Source organism: Gymnogyps californianus, chromosome 2, assembly GCF_018139145.2.
Source record: "Gymnogyps californianus isolate 813 chromosome 2, ASM1813914v2, whole genome shotgun sequence".
NCBI lineage: Eukaryota > Metazoa > Chordata > Aves > Accipitriformes > Cathartidae > Gymnogyps > Gymnogyps californianus.
Window position 1 is genome coordinate 76,970,048 of NC_059472.1, and position 13,532 is coordinate 76,983,579.

At 37.1% G+C, this 13,532-nt stretch overlaps 1 protein-coding gene across 1 annotated transcript in view; it reads right to left on the minus strand.

The window, feature by feature from the left end:
• The window catches only part of ABCA13 (ATP binding cassette subfamily A member 13), a 207,502-nt gene that overhangs the window by 21,801 nt on the left and 172,169 nt on the right, over positions 1-13,532 (minus strand). Inside the window, exon 49 of the mRNA XM_050892372.1 lies at positions 8,661-8,811. Coding sequence (XP_050748329.1) covers positions 8,661-8,811 — 151 coding nt within the window. The remainder of the gene's footprint in view (positions 1-8,660; positions 8,812-13,532) is intronic.

The window sequence follows — 13,532 nt, forward strand, 5'->3', positions numbered from 1 at the left end:
TTAAATTAATATACCTTTCTAATAACTGAGAGGGCTAAGTTGACCCTAGCTGGTTTGGTTTTAATTGCTTAAATAAGTGTGTCATCTGAGTAAGCTGGGCAGGCACATGAGCACAGTTGGAGACAATGTTCATGCTGTCTTCTATGACCTTTCTTCTTTACCTGGCAGAGAAAGTCCTAATGTACAAGGCTCCCTCAAATACTGGTGCTAGGGAATTTTAAACGTAGCAAAAGCCTTGCTCCACCGATATCAACTATCAACTGCTGGACCATCCAGGGAGACCTCATGCAAAAACATGAGGGACACAGCAGCGACTTTTCTACTTACCACTGCCAGACGCATCCTGCAAAGCAGCACGTGTTTAGTGGCATGCTGCTGGGTGGCTGTATCATCAAGGGGTGATCAAATTTGTAATAGAGCCAGCATGTCTTCAACCTGGATGTACCACAGCTGGGAGATTCTTGTAAAACACGTAGTTGCATGGTGCTCTACTGCCTGAGATCAACTGCCAGAGCATCCCCAGCAGTATGGTACATTCTTTTTGCTCTCTCTGCACTACCGTCGGCAAAAAGCAAGGACTGGAAGGATTAGTAAGATCAGATGGACAGCCTCCAATTAATTCAGAAAATCCAATAGAAAAAAATATATCAATAAACAATATTGTGAATTAATATTCACTATCTATTTCAAATAAACTGCCATAAGCATAATAATGTTTTTTTATAAGACAGTTTTATGCAAACTTCTTAGGAAATGATCAAGATATTTGTGACCCTTTTAGCAAGATTTTTCAGTGCTATGTATAAAAATAAGAGACACCTCTGAGAGCAAGTTCTCTGTAAGCAAGAACAAAGCTGCAGTGGTGAGAATCTGCAGTATTCCAGTGTGGATCCTGTCACTGGTATTAATAGTTGCTTCTGTTCGGTGTACCTTAATGTACAACCTGACAGCAATGCATGTTGTCAGACAAAAGCTACATTTCATAAATATTGCTCTGACCACGTTAAATTCAAAGAGTTTTTAAAAACAACCTTAATCAACAACCATTAAACCACTGACAGGTAATTTTATACTGGAAAGTTCAAGTCTTCTGCTATTTCAGAGTTAATTCACAGTGGTTTAACTTTTGTTTAGACACTATGGCTGTATATAGTAGAAGTGCTGCAAATTCAAACATTCTGTGGCTTTAGAAATGGTCAAGCGTCTAAGCTATATTCTAGGATATAATAGCTGGGCTTTTTTGTTTTGGGGTTTGGGGTTTTTTTTCGGGGGTTTTGTGGGGTTTTTTTACTTCCAAACACAGGTCTCATTATACACTGAAACAGCCAGTAAAGTGAACACCTCTAAAGCATATGGTAGACAGCTTATCCACTCTATTAAACTGACTTGACTTTATTACCACTGGGAATGCATGCATGTTAGCGACAACAGGATTATCCTCCTACAAATCCACCAACAATATACAGAGAATTGCACAGAAAAGCTCATAAAAAATTAAGACCAGAAAGTGAAAAAATGTGTGATCTCTTGTTTACACTAAAATTAACATATATTGCAAACTACAACAGGCTTCAAGAGTTATTAAGAAATAAGGAAAAGAGGACTACATATCACAGCTGATATATAGTAATAACTATCCTTTAGCTATGACCAGAACCACTATTTCTAAGACTGCTTTGAAGGGTTACCAAAACTCTTAGACTAAGCAAGCAAAGTGCCATTCTTTGAAAGAGACAACGAACGCTGCACAGGAAAGAATTTAGAAAGCCAAGGAATAGTGCCAGAGAGAGAAGAAAAAAACATTCAAGTAAGCTAAGTCTTATTGTAGTCTGTAGCCCCCAAGGAGACTCAATCAAGTATCAGGTATGAACATAATGCTCTTTGTAGGGAGCAACATTAAAAAGAATCGACTTTGCAAGATTTACAATTCTACACGTAGAATCCTCCCAACTATGTGGTACGTACTCAAGCATTCAGTGCACAGATACTCATGACTACGCCATCTCCTGTTTTGTATAAGGAGAGAAAGCCTGGCAAGTCCTCTGCTATGGGAATTTTGCAAGACAAGGTTTACTTAAGGTAAAAAGAGAGGGGTGGGGATCATTCCATACTACCCACTTTGCTGCTGCTTTGCATGAGTAGACCTTCCAAGATAAACCTTGCAGATCGCTGCAGTGCACACCACAATCTGGCTTGATATCTAGATACGCTTCTTTGGTGCAAAACATATCAAATTAGAACAGATTCGGAGCTGAATCACATCAGCAACATGAAGGCAGAAGGATTAGCCAGCTTTCTTACTCCTAATGATTTCCTAGCTGCACCTAAAAAATCTCCTATTCCTGCTATCCTCCTCAACCCTTACGTTTCAAAGGAGCACTGCAGAGCATGCTTCAGCAAATGTAAGAATATAGAGCTCATTCTTCAAGAGATGACCCCAAACCTTTTTCTCTTTTCTTTAATGTATATCATAAGATTTCCAGCAATAACACTCAGCTTCATCAATATGACCTAAACAACAACAAAACAGTCATTTGAATGAAATTGGAAATATTATGTATTAGGTATATTGTGGAGGAGCCTGCACATCTCCATTATAACTTTATTTATCTGTATAACCAGTGGTATCTTGTGGTTTGTATAATAGTATACTATAAAGTAAAAATGAAAATCCCTCTTAAACTACTTTAAATTAAATTCAGAATTGAACATGTGACAAATCTTCAAACGGCTACACACAATTATGCAAAAGATTTACAATTCTAATGGTTTCCTTCCTTTAGTGACTGTGAGATATATACACAAGCACGTTCTCTCCCTCCTTGTCGTATTCATCATGATGTTCTATTTCTGGTTTCAATTACTTTTGGCAGTGAAGAGTGAGGAGATACATCAATTTATTTAGCAAGTTGGTAACATTGAGGCCAAATTAAAAGACACAAAGTTATATGTAAATATATACATTGTGAGTGCACTTGAACCATAAAGATGTTTTACATCTAGTCATGGCTGTAGTAATGTATTTAAACTCTCTCCTTCCTCCCCCCCACCCCCAAATCCACATTATAACAGACTTTACATCTATCAGCTAACAATTTCCCTTTTTTCCAATATTCCTTAAAATTATTTACTTTTCCCTCGTCAATTCTAACTTCCTTAGCAAAAGTTCTTTTTCCCAAAATTAATTTGGACTAGTTCCCCTAGCTTTGGAATAGGCATTGGAATGAGGCCTTCAATCTGTAAAATCTAAATCAAATCCTCCAATACTTCGTGCATTTTCTAAAGAATACATCCATTCCAGAAGAGGCAGTAAGGTAACTTCAATTTTTGCACACATGTTAATATTTGTGGGAGTAAAGGTTAAACTAGGCATGGTGTCGTCTATCCACCAGGGAACCAAGAGGCACATCCACCTCAGTGAAAAGCAGTAAGTAATGCTAATTATGTAACCACTAATGCTAATGATTTTCCACTCTCTTTGAAAATTACCATTAATATTCACGTAAAAAATTAAGTGGTACCGAGAGTTTTCAGTTAGTATGTCTTCCAGAAAAACTTGGAGTCAGCAACGACTCAATTTATTAGAAGACTAGAAATGTGATAGCGTGTCTGTCCTGACTTGAAAGGCTGTATGCATCAGTGTATTAATTTTGCATCATTTCTGACAAAATAAATACAATGTATAACTTCTTACTATTTTATTTTGAACTAACCTTCATAAAGCAAACCTGACCTAATACTGAAAATGTGTATCAAGCCTAGTACAAATGATAATAAGCATGGGATGAATTCTAGAGTCATCTGAAAAATACCTATACACTTCCAAAATAGTCATTTAATGTGTGAGGTTCTGAGTAAGTGAATGCAGCGTAGTTTGAACATCCTAAATAACAATCATTCATCAACTCCACACCAAAAAGTATTCATTCTGCTTCAGAGTAAACTCAGAATTGTTAGATTTCTTCCATTAGGAAAGCGTATACTCATGGTCAAACTTCTAGGGGAAAGCAGTTCTTTATCCCAGAATCTTATAAAACTGTACACACTAATTCTGCTCGGGGTCCAAAAAAAGCAAGCATGCAGAGAATAAATGAATTTACAAATTCCCGTTTCCAGCAGCTGTAGAATATAACATGTAAGGAAGTCAATGAGATTCCAGAGTCAGTGCAAAAATCTTCCTGGAGAGTTAATGTAAAGAGAAATCATACTGACATTCCAAGAAGTTGTCTCTGAAGGCCTGATAAAGCTTGTTTTGAGATTTGCAACACAAGTTTTAATGCTAATGAGAGATGTCATTTAATGTTGTGTTAATATTTTATATTTTTTAACAAGCTGTATACTGTCTTTTGGAACAAATTGAGATATTGAAACTTGATATACTAAAGAAATAAAAATAAGAATTAAAAATACTATGTTAAATTAGTATCTGCCTAAATAGCCCAAAAGATCTACTCTAACTTTTCCAGTTTGGCAGCAAAAAGAAACTTTCAGAGCAGATTTGGGAAGAAAAGTAAAACTCTGCATTACATGAAGCTTAACATTGATAACAAATGACCTGTTTTTCTCCTCCTTTCCCATTCAGTTAATTACTGTTTTGGAACATTAAGCACCCTCAACTTTATGTCAGGCACTTAACTCCTGCTGCTGATAAATCTGTCTCGCAAAGGATTTGATCCTTGAAGTTAGTGCTTCAATAGATAACTTTAGCAGCAAAACATCCTGTAAGTCACCTGCCTGCTTGCCAATTTATTAAAAAACAAAGTGTATGTATGTTTCTTTCCACATCAAAACCATGTACTCTCTAGAATATATGTCTGTGTGCATGTTAGCATAAACACTCGCTGGTAAACATTCAGAGGCAGGCTTGGAGAGCCGTATCATAGGCAGGAGGGAATGAGAAAATAACAGCTTACATTTCCATATAACTGCTATTCCAAAGCATTCCCAGGCCTTATTTTCTTTATAGGCAACTAAAATGCACACTTTCTCCAGGCACCAGCCATTTCTGAGTTGAAACACAGCAGCTGTTCAACACTTGACAGCAGTGCCACACAGTCAGAAGGGCCCGATGACAAAACATTTGTTTTCCTCTGAGATAGCTGCATTTCAGTTTTTGATGAAAGTAAACCAGAGTAGCTAAATATTATTTGCAGGAGCCTTTTGATGCCTTGATCACAAGCATATGGCAACAGTCCGCTCTGCCATCTATGCAGACAAAAAATTAAGACAATGGAAAGGAAGAGCTGTCTCTATATCACAAATGTGAAACTAAGGCACAGAATGCTGCCTATAAAGAATAGTCTAAGCCTAGATCTAGATCATCTAAGGTCCAGGATAATCAGAAGATTAACATTTATCTTCTCCCAGTGCACTACAGTAACATAACTCATCTCTAAATAATGCAGAATTGATTTTGATCCACTTGAAGCAGGACCCGTTCATGAGTTACCACACCATTTGAGGAACTGTTCCCCAAATTGTTTTGAGAACTGCCATTGCAGTAGCTGTGTACTAATTGCCCAGAGAATAGCTGGATCTGAACATAAAGTGGAAGCTCTTAGGTACACCAATTATTCATAAACACTTCTGCATTTGAAATGGGTTTTATGAATGCCAGATATTTCAGAGAGCGCACTATTCTCACATTATCTACAGAGAAAGTATACAAAGCCAGGTTACCCTTGTGGCTCCTCACCAAATACAGGCAGGAGACAGCATTTACAGTAGTGTTCATTTACATATGCACCTGCAGAGAGACACCCTGTAGGCACAGCATAGAAATCTGTTGGTATCATCCTGCTCATCGCAATCTGGAAAAGTTCCAAGGCACCTGAGAAAAGCTTGGTGCCGCATGGGACAGTTTACTTCTGAAATCCAGGTCCGTAAGCACACCACAGATCTCTCTCCATTCTCAAGCTTCCACATAGCTCCTGATCCTGCTCCTCATCCTCCAAAACAGTTGCTGCTGAGAGGCCAAATGACCTGAAGGAGTCACAAATCAAGCAGTGACAGCAGGATTCATGTGCACATGCACACACAGACACACTCTCCTCTACTACCTGGTGTTGACAGGGCTTGCGCAGAGTGTAAGATTAAAGCATTAACAGCCCATTGTAATGCATGGATCAGTTCACATCTCTCAAAGCTACTGTCTCCAGTTGTCTGCAGATGAGGTATTACCAGTAAGTAGGTGTCTGCCAGTGCCACCTGAATGGCTTTTCCTCACACCTGTGACTACTTAAATAAAACAATAGCTAAGAGTCTGCAACTCCAGCAGTCAGAAAGGTAGGACAGCACTAAAAACCCTACTCAGCTCTCACTCAAAGACACCCCTCTTGGCAAATTCAAGTCAGTTATAAAAGTGACTCTTCCAATAAGGCTGACGCAATTATTTTAACTGTGGGGAAGTCCTTCTTAGCCTACATCATAGGCTCATTCCTACTCTATTTCTCTCTCAGAGGATCACCATCCACCTGGGTTTATGTGCTTCAGCCTGTTCACAAATGGGGAGTATGTTTACTCTATATTCTGGAGTGAGCTTGCTGAGAGTAACACTGTGTGTATGACCCAAAGTATGTGACTTAAGCAAGTTCCATGAAATTTAATTAAAACTATGTACTTCTATCATTCAGATGCTTCTGAAATTTCCATTCTTCTTAGGGTGTCTTAAAAACTGCTTCATTTATAGTACATGGTGTATGATTTGGACATATGCATTACAAGAATGTATTGTCTTTTCTTATGAAAATGACAAGACAGAAAATCTTAAAAGCCATGTTTACAGCATTTTAAGAGCACTGCTGCATAATTAAACAATCAAAGTTTGATTCCTGTTTTAAATTACACTTAGGACCAAAAGCATTCAACAACATATGTAAGATGTAAGGATACTTAACAGCATCCTTTTGAATGACTACAAAGCTCTAGGAGAGATGCCAGAATCTGTTGCCACCTTTGTGTCTATTAAAGTGCCACGATAATAGTTGCTAGTTATGATAGGCTTTTAGCCCAACTGTTAGAGAGGAGCTGTCAGTTCATGGAGAAAACAGGTAATTATAGTTGAGGGGTTTAGTGCAATAACAATTATCCCTTAATATATTTCCTTTAGATCAAGGGAAACATATTTAAGTTTTCAGTAGTCTGCTAGTACTCAGAAGCAAAAACTACCACTGATGAATTATGAAGAACAAACAACTACATAAAAGACTGTATGATGATTTCTAAGCAGCCTGCAAGAAATGTACTGTTAAAACAGTCAGTTAAAAGTCCAGCCAGGCAGGACACTGCCCAAGAGAAGGGGCAAAGACTTGTAAAAATTTTTTATTTCCCCCAGTCTCTCATCCAGAAACACCCAAATGATTAGCTTAAGACAGGAAAGATTCAAAATATTACCTGTCTTGATGCTATTATTGGGGCATGATGGCAGTTATTTCTGAATACCCAATGTCCCATTGCAGGAATCATACCTTTTTCTGGAATAGTACCTAGCTGCTGGGGAAAAAAATGCCTCAAAGAACCAGAAGGCAGCCCTCTGACATACAGAGAAGGAACTGACTGTAAACCACTTAGTGGACGCTGAGGCAATAGCCAGGAAAATGCTGGGTAGGTAGAAAAAAAGATATTTCCATTATATGCAGTTTGGCTTTTGGAAAAAGGAAAAGTAAGACAACAGCAGCATTCTGGAGGTTATGAGGACAATCCGAGAGCCAAAGCAACTACATGGGACCAATCTATACAGCAGGAATGACAGACACCCATTTCATATCACACTCTAGTTTTCTCATGTTAATAGAGATGCAGTTAAGCACAAGAAACTGAGCTGCTCAAGTCCAGGTCAGATCAGAAACTTCGATCTGCAGAGACAGAAAAAAACCCCACATTTTACACTATATCCATTTGGTACTTAGTTACTGGCATTGGCTGACTGATTGCCTCAATCCAGAAAAAGAGCACTGTTTGCTGGTCAGAACAGCTACATCTGTATCTATAAATTCAAAACTTCTTAGTGACATTCCCAGATATTGTCATCATCTATGCTAGTAAGCTCTTAAAGCATTTTCTGATATGAGTTTGGCCCCTTCTCCTTGGACAACCCCAGGCCTGGTATGGCAGCTGGAGTATTTTAGGGACTGCTCCCAGCAGGAGGTTTGAATGCAGCCACCATCTTGTGAAGTTTAAGACATTTACTAGCAGAGTGCTGACAGCTGCCATCTCAGCACCCAGATGTTTGGTTTATTTGTATAATCATTCAACAATTTTTAATTCCTTCAGAGATTAATCCCATCTCTGAAGAAAAGAGTTTTTCAGAGGTGCATGACTCAGAACATGTGGTGTTCCCTCCCAGTTCTCTAAGTGTGATAATGAAGGTGTTGAGCTTTTCATAAATTTCATTTCCTTTAGAGTTTCTGTGCCTAAGATTTCATTTGCATTAGTGTTATTTTACTATTCTCAGTGACATTATTGTGTTTTGAACTGGCATAACAGACAGAAAAAAAATCCATATTATTTAAATAAAGTAGTAGTAATGAAAAATCTTATTACTAAAGCTGTTAAGATGAAATACTAGATATTTTTTCATGTAAAAAAAGTACAGTTGTTTTATAAACTCCACAGCCCAACCTGGCTTCAGCTCCCCCTGAAAATCTGTTCTGGATAGTTACCTTACGGATATCCTGTTTTGGAATTCCACGCAGTGTGCAGTAATAATAAAGATGCTCCCAACCCGTTAAAAGTTCATCTAGGGCATCTTGCTGTGGACAATAGCCGATAAGAATGCCTTCAGAGCTAGCAGACAGTATATCCATTTCAGACCTGTTTAAAGAAAAAGCAAAAGACTTGAATGTTGTTTAAAAAAACGACAGCCCTGGGTTTCACCCTTGGGATATAGAGTCTTCAAGACAAAAACACTTACCCTCAACTCCATAGGTAAATGAGTTTGAATCTCTTTGCTATGATCGCTTACCATAGTACCACCCACACGCAATGCATGCTTTTCGTCCCTTTCAGATTAGCACTGCCACCCACGCGTCACTATTCTAACGGGGTGCGTGTCAAGGCGAACAGATCAACACAGGAGGGGGACAGATCTATGAGAATTAATTCTTACCAGGTTTACCTGCCTTATCTCTTTGGTAGATCCTGCTCTAAGGAGACATATTTCAAAACCATACTGCGTGCATCACATTCAATATTAAAAGGGCAGTAGTTGAGAGAGAGAGGGGGAAATGTTGCTGTGTATTCTTTGTGTGTCTGTGCACACGCATATGCATGCATGCATTCTCTAAACAACAAGAGTAAAACAAAACGCAGAATATTAAAGCCTAGTAGCTTAAAAGACAATACAGGAAAAAAATATAAAATGATCCTGATTTAAGAGACTTTGGCCATCGCTTTGTAGCTATACAACATTACTTGAAATTACATTCATTGCTAAGAAGCAAGCTTGATTGCAAGGGTGTCTCATTACCGATAATGACACTAAATCTATCCTATTTATTCCAACTTCTAATTCAACATTCAGTGATGCTGATTTACATGTACAGAAAAGACCTGTCAAAATTAAGATACTTAATAATAAAAAAATCTGAGCTTTGAAAGAAAAAAGTTTTTAAAAGGTTCTGAGTAACAGAATGGTTTTCCCCTTAGTGGTTTTCTATGTTTCTGGTTAAGAGAACTAAACATATGATTAATCATTTAGACACAGAGTAAACGTATTAAATGCAGGGTCTACAAGTACCAGCACCAGTGAAAATATAAATATGTATTTCCTGTTAATAAGATTCAGGCATCTGGGGAGAAAAAGAAAAAAAAAATTCTGCAATTTATATAATGAACCACAGCATCAAAATATATTTTAATGCTATCAAAAGATAAATTATCATGATTACGACGAACCTTGCTCGGGACTAATTAGAATGGTCCTTTGCTCTTAATGGCAAAGATACAAAATTTTAGTATTTTTGTAGGTTTGGATGGTGCCAAGGAAGTTAACTGCCTGTAGACATCTCTCTGGACAAAGACTTAGCAAAAAAGAAAAGGGCTGATAGGGGAAAGAGGATACCAGAAGTGTACTTCCTCATTAATTTATATCCACTTACAGGTTATTCTAAATGAAGTATATACAGAATTTTTACCAGCTTAGTTTCCAGCCATACCTAAATCAAATTAAATTATTTTTTAAGGTCATCTTTACTGTAAGATAATCATTGATTAACGTTGATCTTTTTGCACAACCTGTCAAAAGCAGTGGATTCCTTATTTAATGAACTCATAGCGAACATAGTGAACATATGAAACATATGAAAACTCATAGCGAACATAGTGAAACACTATCCACAGTGAAATGCTATCTAGATGCTGCTGAACACAGAGATATGCCTGAGGTTTGTTTTACTAGGAAGATTCAGGCACACTAACAAGGTTTCCTCTCAGTGCAGCTGCTGTCTTTGGAGAAACAGGAGACTGAGCTTTTGGTAATATGCCAAGTTCTGTCACAAGAAAACAAATCACACTCGGGGTAATTTCAGGGACATTTACTCAGCGTGAACCCTGTAGCTGGATAGAAACATCGAGTCTGGAATGGGTCGATACCATGAAGAACAAAAAATAAGTATGCACGGCTGCAAAAAATAACAGACATCTAACATTCTTTAGCTAGAACTATATTAGACAATAGTTACTCAGTTTGCATGAGGAAATAAAAACACATCAGTGTCCCCAGTGCTAATTGTACAAATAGGATTTTAGTGTTGTGCCTCCCATAAAGCACACAACCTTAGATGAACAATATCCCACCCGCTGACCTTTAGCTTTCATAAAGGAAGAGTACAGTAAGAATAGATCATCTAATCTTCTTACTCAGTTTGGTCCTTATCTAGCAACTTTATCCATTAGTGCTGACCTTGAACACTTAAAGAGTTCCCATTAATAAAGCGATTCTAATGTATTCACTAAAGAACTCACGGACCTAGTGTTTTTCCATCTCTATATCTGTCAAAGCAGAAAACAATCTGACCAGAAGAAAAAAAAAGCCATATGAGGATTCTGGTCTTTTATTGAGACTTTTTTGGTATGTATAGTACAACGCCTATTCTTCCCTCAGCAATATCACTGAGTAGATTTCCAAATCAAAAAGCTGGAGATCATCCTCAAGTTTTGTTTAGCTAGGTCCTAAGCTTTTTCTGAATACTGAAAGAATAGATGAAAGAAAAACACAACATAACTTTTAATTATAGTACATATCTTAAAACAGAAAACTGCCTTCATCTCTGGAAATTGATTTTCCCTGAAATTCAGTTAATCTCTCAGATTTCATTTTCATGGGTCTAAATGAAATGAACATTTCAAGTAGTGATGGCATGATACCAGAAAACCTTTTCACTAAATGATATACTGTAAATGCTTTTCCCCTTTTTTTAAATTCTGATGACATTCATTAAACTAATTATAATCCTCTTCCTCCTTAACAAATATCTTCATATATGATGTTATCAGAATCAAATTGGAAATATATTTTTTTAAATATTTTCTGAAATATAGATTAGCATGCAGCAAAATGCTGATTCCTTTTCTCAAGCTAGAGAAACACAGATGTTTGTTTTCTGCCCTTTTATTATCAGCATGCTAGCATTTCTCATTAAGCCATTTGTATAAACAACAGGACATACAGGAAGAAAAAATCAGCTGGTTTTATAAATACAGAGAGAAAGAACATATAAGTACAGATTCCAACCTCTCTCAGCTTTTTTGTCCATAGTACAGTCGACACAATGAATTCCAGTGCAATATCCAAAAACTATGGGCAGGAAACCAGATTTTTACACTAATATAGGACTTTCTGTATCATAAAAACACTGAGTAATTGTTATCTTTAAATTCTGTTAGTAACTTTGGTTACATATCCTGATCAAGTTAAGACATAGAACTAACATGGAACATGAGTTTTCTCCTTCCTCGTGAAGACTTCATTTTCAGACTACATTGTTATGCTCAGTCAACACTTCCACTTACTATTTAATTTTTCCTTTAAAGTGGAACAGCTGCAACAGACAAAACTAACAGAACATGTTCAGAAAACTTTATATGTTAAACAAAACTTTAAAGTTGCAAAAGTACATTTCTAGTACACTTTCGGAAAAGGTCAACAGAATGTATGGCATCCTCAAGAAAAGTAGCACAGTCTAGCACTTGAAGCATGGAAGACATTGTATTCCATCCCTTTCTAAGTGCGTTGGTCTCCATTTATACAGTGAGAATTATGATAGTTTGGTGCAAATCGTCCTGAAAAAAATCCAGGACTCAAGGAGGTTTCCGTAAGTTTGGAGTGCTCATCTTACAGAGTTTTGTACTATCGATGAAAGAAATTTGCCAGATTTGCAAGATACTGGGGATAATAAACTAAACTCTGAGTGAATAAAATTTTTGATTCAAAGTTGTTCCTCCACTGATCATTTTAAGGCCTTTTATATCAATCCATTTCTTTCGTGCATTGAAAGAAACGCCTGAAATCTGATTCCAGCCCTGAAGGCTACATTGGGGTGGCATGGGCTGCTCCAGTAAGAAAGCCTTTGCTGGCACTGAAAAGAAATCGAAACACTGGAAGGAACGAAAATGATCTTGGACAAAACCTGTTGCCACCTTCTGTCTGAACTGGACCTGTAGTTTCCAGAAGGCTAGGCTGGTTATTGCAGAGACTAGATTGGGTTCTTATTTGTTACAGTGGTTACCAGCAACATAGCTTATAGGTAGCTCTGGGCTGACATTCAAAGGTACACCTCAGTTTCAAGTTTCCAGAGACAACTTAGTACCCTCAATATCAGCCTTATGGCTGGTTTTGGAAAAATCGTTTCACTATTGACTCTGCTGTGCACTTTGCTTCACTTTTGTATGCTTTTTCTGCAGTTTTTGAATGCAGTTAAAATAAAGACAGTGATATATATGGTACTTACAATGAGTTCTGTAGAGAGATAAATTCCATTAATTAACCAAAATGAAATATAAATTTACAAATTGCAAAAGTAGTTAGACATTCCATTGTACTCCTAACTGCACATTTAATTCAGTGCATACTAATGCTCAATTAACATTATAAAAAATCAAGGTTAAAATATAATTAATGTAACTATAGCTTAGTTATAATTAAACTAATTATACTGATATACAGTGTAACAACAGCTATCTCAGCCATTATATTGATGTAAATTTATTCTGCCTTTCAAGTAAAGTTATTTGAATTACATTTTTAATTATTTATCAAGCTGAGTATCATAACTATCAAAAGAGTCCAAGTTCTAGCTATAAAGAAATATTTTACTTTCCCCTCTTTGGAGAGCAGTTCTTTGGTCCTATGACGTTGTAATCCAACAGCTGAGATGACTGACACTTAATTCAAATAGGATGGGGAGTTGCTGTCATGAAGGATCTCTCTGTGCAGAAGGAAGATGGAAATTCATGGGAGATAAATTAATTACATGAGGAAGACTGCCAAATGCTTCAGGCCTCAGTGGGGCACCTTATGAACAAGACGACACTTG